The 11,530-nt window shown below is 35.4% G+C and overlaps 2 protein-coding genes across 4 annotated transcripts in view; both read right to left on the reverse strand.

Moving 5' to 3' along the window:
- The window catches only part of zmp:0000001145, a 19,559-nt gene extending 15,374 nt beyond the window's left edge, over positions 1-4,185 (reverse strand). For 2 of the 3 annotated variants that reach the window (XR_015475466.2, XM_087234972.2), the window contains exons 1-4: positions 3,721-4,185; positions 1,776-1,940; positions 1,574-1,692; positions 608-776 (exon numbers count right to left, since the gene is read on the reverse strand). Coding sequence is in view for 2 of the 3 variants with exons in the window: in XM_087234972.2 (XP_087091098.1) it covers positions 608-776; positions 1,574-1,692; positions 1,776-1,940; positions 3,721-4,138 (871 nt within the window). In the remaining variant the exon portion in view is untranslated. The remainder of the gene's footprint in view (positions 1-607; positions 777-1,573; positions 1,693-1,775; positions 1,941-3,720) is intronic. The other variant, NM_001441493.1, reaches the window with a different exon arrangement.
- Positions 4,186-5,657: 1,472 nt separating this feature from the next.
- Positions 5,658-10,472, reverse strand: si:ch73-90k17.1. The gene is made up of 5 exons (XM_087237588.1): positions 10,143-10,472; positions 9,704-9,822; positions 7,914-8,061; positions 7,090-7,208; positions 5,658-7,004 (listed from the first exon to the last, which is right to left on the reverse strand). Exons 1-5 carry the CDS (start codon positions 10,417-10,419, stop codon positions 5,799-5,801), a joined length of 1,869 nt encoding a protein of 622 aa, XP_087093714.1. The 5' UTR covers positions 10,420-10,472; the 3' UTR covers positions 5,658-5,798.
- Positions 10,473-11,530: the final 1,058 nt, after the last annotated feature.

The following is an 11,530-nucleotide window of genomic DNA, read 5'->3' on the forward strand; positions in this document are numbered from 1 at the left end:
ATGTTTTTAATTTATTTTCCAGACTTCAAACATCTCCAGAACATTATGGGAGATCTTGAATTTCATTTAAAATAACTTAATTTGTGTTTGGAAGATGAAGCAAGGCCTCAGTGGATTAAAACAAGTAAAAGGAGACTAATTAAACTTTAATTTTAGGGTGAACTAATTCTGAGTTTGCGAGGACATTTTTTTTCATCATAGATGTGAGAATTGAATTGATCATATATTTATTGAAAGAAGGATAAAACTAATAACTTAATTAAACTTGAGTAATCTACACCAGTAAAAAACAGTAATCTAACACTGGAGGAGCATCAACAAACCAATGCATGCAACACACAGTACGTGCTGTATTCACACCATCTCATAATTATAACACATGACATTGTACTTGGAGTGGTTCATATGCTCAGACTCAGAATTGTGCATTTCTATGATTACTCTACCAATGCTAAACACGGAAGAAGAATCTGAAGCAAAAAAGTGGTAATGAAGTCATGTGTTACAAAATCACAGCTCTCAAAAAAAAGTCACAATGTGCCCCAAGTTGTAACGAGTTGTTTGACCATGTAAATGTTTTTTTTTTTAAATGCTTTTAAACTTGTACCTTTAACTCTGTGTTTCTCTGCAGCTTGCTGAGCACCTTTTATTGCAATGGCCATGCCGAATTCAGAGCAGAAGACAGAGGGAGTTGGATTTGAGGTCACAGGTGCCATTGGACAGGTTATTTTTATGGGACTGTCCCACCACAAGAGTGAAAGTACATAATTGTCATTCTAAAAATAACAGAAGAAAAAAAGAGAGAAAAGATTCAGTGATTAAAGGTGTAATCTGAGCAAACATTACTTACTCTAGGGTCACAGTGAAGATGCAACCACATAAATCCAGAAAACTCTTTTCCACCGATTTAAGCCCATTATTCAATCTCTATATTTCCTTATGTAAATGTGCACTGCAAACAAAATGCAGGGTTTGACAACTCATTCATCAATGCAAATCGAAGTTAACTTAAGTGGATTGCACATAAAACAATTAATTTGTCCCCCAAAAATTAAATACTGTGTTGTTTCAGTTCATTTTTAAGCAGTTTAAATAAGCAATACAAAAATGTGCACACAAATACATAATTTTTCAGCTTTTACAATAATTTGAGTTTTATTATTGACTAATATGCCAATGTTTAGGCATGTACAGTACAATTTGTCAAGTAATGTCATTAGTCTTTTAGTGAATGTATTATAAAGTATGAGATACCTGCAGCTTTGTTAAACAAGCAGGTTGTACTAATTGTATTTGCATCATAAACATTAAAAAAGTTAATTAAAATTAGAATTTACTTTTTATTTTATTTCTCTAGTTTTTTGCTCACTCGCTCTCAAAATCCTTCTGCATAAATCTGCAGAATTTTGCTTTTACAATTTTGCACCGGCCTTCTGTCTGGCCCCATTTATTACTGATTAAAAAGCAAGCAAACAGTTATGTCCGTAACAAGATAACAATCTCCTGTTCTCATTTCAGGCTGTACGCTTAATCCAATCTAAGAAATTAAGGGAAAGGATGATATATTTGGCACCTCTTTTGTGATGAAGCACCCATCATAAGGAGCCATTAGGACCAAATCTTTCCACGTGACCCTGACAGAAAAGCCACAATATGCAGGCACCTGAAATAAGGGCAGTGGGTCTGCATCCACTGTGAAAGCAGCACACAGATTATAAAACAGTAAAATACACCAACTTGCTCTCATTATGCAAAAAAAAAAGTATTATTCTTACCTCTGTCCACAGATATCCGTGTGTATTCTCTTCCAGCCATTGTTATGGTCATCACCTCTTCTGAGCAGCGTACCATGGGTAAAGCCAGCCGCATGTCTCTGATTTGGAAGCTGGACAAGCTTTTGGAAACATAAATTTTCCCAGCCGTTTCTCGTCCTCCAAAAGCTTCCCATAAAACAAAATAGTAATTATAGGATGAACGTCACAAAGTAACTCTCTCAAAGCCCTGACAAAACTTGCTTCCCAAGATATAGCAGTACATTCAGCATTCAACCCTTGATGGAGCTGCCAAATATCACTCGATGTGTCCAACAGTTAGCTAAGTAATGCAGTTTTTAAGTGCATAAAGTAAATCACTATAACGGTACTTTATCAATTGCAAGTAGTGTTTTCCTTTAAACGTGACAGAATAATGATCAATCTAGTTTTTCAGTGCTATAACAGTGACATTGCTACAGTGCTACTTCATTTACATGGACGTCAGTAATCAAATTATTTGCCTTAATCTGAATAAAACAATGATATAATTAAGATGTTTACATGAGTTGCTTTTTGAATGTTACATTTACTAGCAGTTTCCTACAGTGGTAGGGAACCTATGGCTCGGGAGCCACATGTGGCTCTTTGACCAAAAATATGTAGCTCTCCAGCTGTCCCCCTACAATAATATTTTAAAGTTTAAAAAATTATATAAGTCACATCAGTTTCCTGTTGAAAATACAATTAGTTACCTTTTTATTTAATTTTTTTTACAGCAAAATGGTTAAGAACGACAAAAAAATGTTTCAACCAATGCGCGTGTGAGGCATTGTGGATTAACTTGAATCGCAACACCAATAAAGGGCATGCAAGTTACATTTTTTTGGTAACCTCACACACATAAATTTAAACAACATGGCTTAGAAAGTTTTCTTTTTTATTGACGAGTAAGTTATTTTCATTGCATTTAAAGCAAAATACTTAAATATAAACAGGAGGTGGAGAAAAACGTTCATTTTAGTATAAAATTTCAGATTGCATTCAGAGGTTTTTGCAATTGAACAGACAGAAAGACAGGTCGCCTTGTGATTTCCAAAAATCTGTTTATTTTTATTAAACCATGAGAATTACCATATTTTATCCATAACCTACTGAAGACAAAAAAAAATTATATATATATATATATATATATATATATATATATATATATATATATATATATATATATATATATATACTACAGTAGCTTATGGTTACTAATTCTATTGGATTGCGACTCCTGTGCATGTGTGCCAGTGCATGCAAAGTTTCTGTTTTCATAACCACCTCAGAGAATATTGGGGTCGCGAGCCACTGGCATTGTCATTTTGGGGGTCACGGGCAGAAAAGTAGGGAAGCCCTTATGTAAACAATCACTGTTACATTTGTCCCTTTTGATAGCCATAACTTATATTTCACTTCCACATATGGAGTTTACAGTGGTTCCAATTAGATGTTGTATAAAATTAATGCTTATTGCCAACAATAAACAAATAACTTCTATATAATTCAATTTTGTGTGGTTCTGCTACTTTTGAAACCCCTGATTGAGCTGAAATATAAAATAAAAATATATATAGTTTTTGCAAAGAAAGAGGACATGTTTGCAGTGGTCACATCAACAGGGACAATAAACAAAGGTATGCTAATAAATGTAGAATATTGCTGTGCCACTTCTGTATACTGTACAATTAATGTTTAAAGGTTAGTTATTTTGAAGTTGTTATACATTTTTACACTATCTTTAACAAACTTTTGAGTTGGTAAACACAGCAACAACAACAAAAAAAGCCATGCATGTCTAAACATTTACTTTTCAAACGAGACTTAAGAATTATTTAGAAAAATTTCTAAGAAAAAAAATGTAAGAAAAAATGGCACTTTATTCCCACTCGACCATACATAATTATAAAACAGGAAATCTTACCTGGAGCATCGCCTTGAAATCCGTCCTCGATAACAGATGCTCGTTTCTGGAAACTACTTCGTATGTTTTCATTGATAGTGAATAAAGATGCACTGTCGTTGTATGGCAAGTCATACGTGTGTTTACTCGACTGTGTTTCATTGCTAGCTCTGTCTGAAGGATCATTTGAGTCGTCAAGTTTTATCGAGCCACTAAGTCGATTCAAATCCGAATTTGCTGCGTTGAGTTGAAACGCGCTGATGTGGAGCTGTTGTGAAGTTTTGTCGGTGAAATTGTTAGACACTCTATTGAAACTGCTTTCTTCTGAATAATCAGCGGCTTCCCGCTTTGCCGTAGCGCTAGAATGAAGACTATTGAGATTAAGTGAGATTGCTGATAATATAAGGATTGAAGTTAATGTTTTTAGTTGGCAAGACATCGCCAGTTTAACGCTTCTCCTCACAAGCGCATCCGAGCTCGTATGGGAAATCTGCTAGTGTAATCAGCAAATTAATATGGACCACCTGTTTACGGCCAATGACGTGAGTAGTCTACTAGGCTACCTCAAAATCTCAAGCAGAATTACACATGTACGGCATTGATATTTTATTTATTTCAGTAGGCTAGTCAGTCAGGAGAATTAGCAGACAAGGCAAATTCCATAACCATGTTTTGTTCTCAATAAAGCAATTTTGATAGCTATATGAATGTGACATGTTTATCTCGTAGTCAAAGTGAGTGGGATACATGATGAAATTAATTTAGAAACCAAGGATATGCAGTTAAATTAATATATTAATAAGCTTGTTTTCTTTCTAGTCCAAATATCTAGAAATTCTTAAATCAAGATGCATTTTTCTAGTAAAAAATTTTTGTTTTCAGAAATAAGCCAAACTATTAAAACAATAATCTGGCAGATTTTTATATAATTTAAAAAATAAGATTAGCCTAAATAAATTAGATTTTGATGGCTGCAACAAATTCTTAAAGTGAACATAAAATTTGGTCACATCACACACCCATAGCAGTCTGCTGAAACGGGTGGTTCTTATATATATATATATATTTTTTTTTCAAAAAGTGGACCTTTTTAGCAGTTATACGCCTTATTTTCTCTTTAATTACGAGATTTAAATACTGCATTTTAGTTCAATTAAGCACCATTTTAGCTGGATTAGTCATAACCACACTTTTTAATGTACCAAAAACATTTTGTAGAGATTTAAAATTTTTATATATAACAACATTAGCCAAATCACTATTTAAATTCATTTTAATACAGACCACTTTTGGTGCTTAACGCCTTTCCATTGGTCTTTTTTTCCATTTAAGAATAAGGTCCAAGATTTAAAAGCTACTTTTAAAATGTTTTCTCTATTTCAACAATATCATCGGTCGACAGAGGTAGATGATTTATCTTACATCAGATTGTTTTCTTGCATATCTATTCCCAACTGAGGATTCAACTTGGGCTTTATTTTCACAATTTATAATGGCCTAGCAGTCAAAATAGGACAAATGAATGGGACAAATTCTGGACCTTTGTCAGTGAGAGGTGGGTCTTTCAAACCCCCCCCCCCATGGCTACAGGCCTGTATCAACTTTTTTTAATTGCAATGTTTAATTGAATGGGAAACTTCAAAAGAACATTTATTAGATATGATGACAGAGGTAAACATGTCGGGATATTTTATTAGTTAACAGCTCATTGTTGACCATTTTCCTTTTGAAATTTCACTTGTGCTTATTTCACTACTGTCTAAGCAATCAAAAATGTAATTAGCTGCAAAGTTAATTTAAGTACTACACTGGAAATGTCTGTACAAGTGGCAATTACATGGAGAAGCCAATTCATTTTATTGCAGTTTAGAAGAAGTTTGATAAAATTTAATAATTTCTTTTTATTAGTGTTGTATAAAACCTAACCTAACCTTTAAAAAAAAAAAAAAAAAGTCAAGCATAGTTTACAATATTTATTGAATCATTATTACACATGACTTAAAGTCCTTGAACAATCATAGTTTGCTCAAAAGCATGTCTTTTACACAACCTCTTATTTTTTCCACACAATTGCTTATTTATTAAAGCAGACATCAACATTATTCACCTCTTCTTGGTGGTGAACCTTGACGCTGATCAGGAGTAATAGACCGTGGCTGGAAAAAACCTTTAGGAAACGAATCAGCACCGTCCGTGTAAGCATCAGCTGAAACTACCTCAAGATTCATTGGTGAATTTGGAAAGTTGAACAAGTGACCGGGCCGGTGTCGTCTCCGGTGGGTCTGGAAAACAGATCCCTGATATGAATTTAGAGACTGGTCTCCATCAGTCTGATAGGGTCTTACATCTTGAGAAACCGGGTACACAGGATAATTTGCTTGAGATTGCAGGTTTACAGGAATAAGCGGACCATTAGGAGCCAAGGAACCAGAGGAGGAACCCCGATAGCCATAACTACCCTGGTAAAAGTATGGCTGGTACTGAGAAGACTGAAAACGTCGATTCGGCTGGTAAAACGAGGTACTAGAATCATAGACGCTAGAAGCTACAGGCCTCGTAATTTGCCGATCGGTGTACTCATTCAAAGGAAGCACAGGAACGGGTGTAAACCGCACGCTTCCAGTATTTTGATTTTTTATAGCAGGATTCAGAATGGGAGGCAGAAACGTTGGTGGGAAAACTGGTGGTTCTTGACCATTGTTCGAGCATATGAAATACCCAGGTGGAAGATACTGTGCTATATTAGCAAGAACTGAATTCACTTGACTCGGTCTACGATGCTTGTATGGATAGCGTGTATAGGGAGGAAGGTTATCCCAAGCAAAACGATCCCGATCCATCTGCTCAGAGACATAATTGGGAAATTGGTCATTTTCATCAATGTCTGATATGTCTTCGTAAGAGCTTGTGGTGGATGGGGTAGGGGTTGGAGTAGGTGTTGGAGTGGGGTCTGGAACAAAGATCAGTTCTTCTCTCAAACGCTCATGTTTTGGTAAGGGAACTGAAAATGGGAAGCTTACAGACAGATTAAAATTGCCAGGCAAAGGTGGCATTTTAGGCAGCCAATATGATCTGGGTTGCAGAGAAAGTGTTCTAGCTGCATTTGTTTCCTGGTTCTCAGCAGCAAACGCATACACTTGCTTCACAGCCTCACTGCTTAGAGCTTTGGGATTAAATCCTCGTGGCCCAGGGTGCCCTTGTTGCAATAATTGACCTGGGTATTGGACTGGAAACACTGGATCATATGGACATGACAGCACAATCAACTTGTCTTTAGATTTCAAATGCAGAACGTGGCGACCATCCTACAGTCAAAAATATTTAACCACAAATCAGAAAAACCTTAAAATTTACATATAAAAGTAATACAAAAATAAATAAATAAAATACCCTGAAATGGATCCCACAGCTTGAATATGGAATGGAGAAAGTGTGCCTTCTCTTGTGAGAATGCGGTCTTTGCCAGCAGTTAGCAGCCACATCAAGCAATGGTATCCATTTTTCATTTACTGTGGAGACAACAAGAGTCAGCAAGAGTCAAGAGTCAGACAACAAACGCTGTGTTCCAATTCACATACTTGTACTACACCCTAAAAGCCTGTACTTTGTGAAAGTAAAATATATACTTTTGAGAGTTGTAAAAAGAGTTTTGGGACATAATACCTCAACATATCGTTGTGTTGATTAGTTACGAGCCCTGTCAATCATCCACATTTGTCATTTAATTTCCTACCTAATTGGAGAAGCAGTAGCAAGTTAATCTCCCATTCACAAATCTTCCGTGCAGAGAAATCTCCTCGGGTCTTTGTATAGTTGTGCAGTCAGACATTAAGGTCCGAACACGTCTTTATAAAAGTTCAGTATTATTGTTGCAAATGAAATAACAAAACGAGATATTAATAGTCATACAAACATCTCTACCGAAGCCTCTCTACTCGAGTTGGTCTCATGTGTGCGCCATGTTTGTAGTTTCTCTTTTCACCCACATTTGTAGTTCTAATCGACTTAAAGTCCCACACGCAATGTACTGTGAGAAACATCAGCGGTTAGAGTAGTCGGTTCTACACTTAGTGTACAGGAAATGGTAAACCTTTGGCGTACTTTTTTTCAACGTACTACAATCTGGAACGTACTCTATTTTCAAATACTATTTAGGACTAATAGTATGCAAATTGGAATGCAGCAATACGGTCTTAACGTTTTGCAATACTCACTTGCAACTGACAGTACTTCTGCTGTCCCATGAACAACAGTCATTTCCATAGCACCATTCTTACATCTGACTGAAGGAGGAACATGAACAGGACAGGGGAGGACAAAATCTGTCCCATACCATCTAAGAGACAAAATGTGTGCAGCTTCCTGAAAAGTTAAGGGAAAAAAGAATTAAGCATTAGGGGAGTGTGGGGCATAAAGTAACGCAAGGTAAAATGTAACTGAGTTGAGGTATTTGCACAGGGTTAACCATGGCATGCTTCCGAAGTTTTCACCACATTGTCGGCAGATGTCTTCCTGACAATTATTTTTTTTAAAAGTTTGTCGAAATTTGCATAAACCGGAGAGATAATAGAAGTTTACCACATTTTATAAATCCCACTTTTCTATAGTTATAAAATAGTCTTAATTAAGTGACCAATAGCAATAAATACACAAGGTAAAATACATAATATACAAGATAAAATCTAAAACAGTTTGAGAGACGCATGAAGAAACCATTTTTTTGCAGCATAAGTGTTTTTATTATACTCTATATTTTTTATTTTTAAAAAACCTGTTAAAAGTATGCAAGTAAAAGCTTACATTGTTGTGATCAACGTTACCATCTTCTGGGCTAAAAGATGGAACCATTTTGAAAGGTGTAAAAAAAACTGTGACTGCTAGCCAGTATTAAAGAAAATGCAACACGGGGTTAGTTGTAATGGGGTGTTACAAATAAGACCCAATCTGTAGGACACCAATTAAAAACTTTTATGCTAATATTGCAAATAAATGCATTGTATAATAATGCAAATAAATCCAAATGTGTTGGTCTAATAGATAAACAAGCGGTGTTGAATTAAAAAAAAAAAAAGTTAAATACTGAGGAAATATTCTATTCAAAGTTAATGAATTTAAAATTGCGTGAAATCTGACTTTAAGCACACGTTACAACTAATGGTAACATTTTTACTCCTGGCACTTTTGGCAATACTGAACAGAAATCACTGTTAATGTAGTTGGGTAAAAATATCAACATATAACCCAACAACAGGTTATTATAGCACTTTCCTAAATATGGGTTTTTTTAACCTAATGCATTGGGTTATTTGATGAAATGTTATTTTTTTCCATTCTGGTATTACTATTACTTCTGGTATTACTATTACTACTATTAATTTTAAAATGATGGTTGTGTAAATGTCTACGCTGTGTCCTAAAGGTGAGAATGACAGCTGGATATCCCAAATACATGCATCTTTGCCTAGAGCTTAAATAAACTTTATAACGCAAAAACAAAACTTACACACACATATTAATACAGCTTTTCTGTGTCCGTAAAGCCAGTTGACTGTTCACTCAAAATTAACCCAACTGGTTGAGTTTTAATTAAAAAAAAGCCAAATAAAGCCCAACAGAACGCAAAATATTTAACAACTGGTTATGTTATAAATGAGTAACCTAAAGGTTAAAATAACCCAATAAATAAATAACTCAACATTTTTAGTGTGCATAGATCCAGCAGTCATTCTTTCAGTACTCTGTGTAGGAGAGGCTTGCTTGTTGCTGGTTAAAAAAAAAAAAAGAAAAAAAAACGGTTTGTCTAACCCCAATACTTTGTGCATTATTTGGCCAAAACCAAAGTTTTACTTTGTGCCCTGTTCTCCCCTACCCAAAGCAAAACCCTTACTGTGTGGAACTTTAAGAGAGATGCAGTTGTCCATTTTAATCGCTTTGATTTTAGGCAGTACTAACAGACCGTAAATTCAACACCTACAGACGCCATATTGAAAAGCCTGAAGTTTACCTCTTTTTTTACATAACAGGAATCAAAGTTGAACAGCAGGTGAAGATGTGTGGGTGTAGGCTTGATGGAAACACCACAAAAAACTTCTAACTGGGGCAAGTGGAGCAGTTCCCCCTGTACTACAGAGAGAAAAACAAAAACAAACTTAACACACAAGTTAAGCACTACAGCTCTGTCAAAATTTCAATTCTAAATTTCTGTAAATCATCCACTGATATCACCTTACCAAGTGGTCGATGTAAATTAAATCAGAAAGTTAGAGGAAACGCCGTTTATACTTTTTATTTTATTTAATACAAGAATTACACTACATTGACGAAAAAATACAATAACCAAAAAAAAAAAAAAAAAAAAAAAAAAAAAAAAAAAAAAAAAAAAAAAAAAAAAAGAGAAAAAAATGCAAAGCCTCAATCATCAAGAAAACGCCTTTTATACTTACGTCCATAAATTTGGGTGTTGATGACATCAGCGTGTTTTAAAAGTACTGCTAAAACTCCGTCGCCGCATTCAAAATGGGGTTTAGTTTGTGGTTGTGTCAGACCTGCATCTTTAATGTTTGTATTTCTGACTAATCCTAAACCTCTTCGATACCTCCTTCTCCCCCAATCTAACTTTAAGGACTCCGCACCTGAAACCTCGTCACGACCATGAGCAAATTCGTTACAGAAAGCCAAAAACAAAGCACAGAGTATTTGCAGATGCCCGCGCGTATTCATATTTTGTCTATATCTGGCTCATTCAATTACTCTTGATCATTTTTGGTGCTCGCACGAGCCACTGATTTGCATGCTATATAAATACCTCAGAATAGAAAACATTTGGAAACGACGCCTACCTGTTATGAGCCACAGCTGGAGTTGATTGGCCAATGACAGGGCGCACAGATCGTTTTCATTTCATATCTGGGAAAATAAATATTAAACGGCTACACGGAGCTGCTGTTATAAGTGTTTAAACCATAGTACCAGTTTAAAAAAAAAAAAATTTTAAAGAGATTTTGCAACATTTTAACATATTGCTATTACTACTTTGGTCATTTATCAAGGTTTCCACAAAAGTATGAAGCATATGCCAACTGTTTTCAACACTGATGATCACCAGAAAGGTTGCTTGAGCAGCAATTCAGCACATTAGAATGACTGAGAAGGATATTTGACAAGATATGATATTTCACCAGATATAATGACAAAAATGAATTTAGAAATGCTAAAATTTGCAGCAATATATTACATTTAAAATAACACAAAAAGTTTCACACACTATTTTTGCATATGCAGCCTTGATGAGCAGAAGAAAGATTTATTCATTCATTTTCTTTTCGGCTTAGTCCCTTTATTAATCAGGGGTCGCCACAGTGGAATGAACCACCAACTTATCCAGCATATGTTTTACACCGCAGATGCCCTTTCCAGCTGCAACCCATCCCTAGGAAAGATCCATACTCATTCACACACATAAACGACAAACAGTTCAGCTTACCCAATTCACCTGTACCACATCTTTGGACTTGTGGGGAAAATTGGAGCATCCGGAGGAACCCACCCCAACACAAGAAGAACATGCAAACTCCACACAGATACGCCAACTGACCCGGCTGAGGCTCGAACCAGCAACCTTCTTGCTGTGAGGTGATCGTGCTACCCACTGCTCCACCGTATTAGAAAGATTTATACATTTTTAAAATAGTTTTCCCAAACTTTTAAAGAGTAAAAAGATTGGTATGTTTATACACACACACACACACACACACACACACACACACACACACACACACACACACACACACACACACACATATATATATATATATATATATATATATATATA

Source organism: Danio rerio, chromosome 1 (genome assembly GCF_052040795.2).
Source record: "Danio rerio strain M-AB ecotype USA chromosome 1, GRCz13ab, whole genome shotgun sequence".
NCBI classification, from domain to species: domain Eukaryota; kingdom Metazoa; phylum Chordata; class Actinopteri; order Cypriniformes; family Danionidae; genus Danio; species Danio rerio.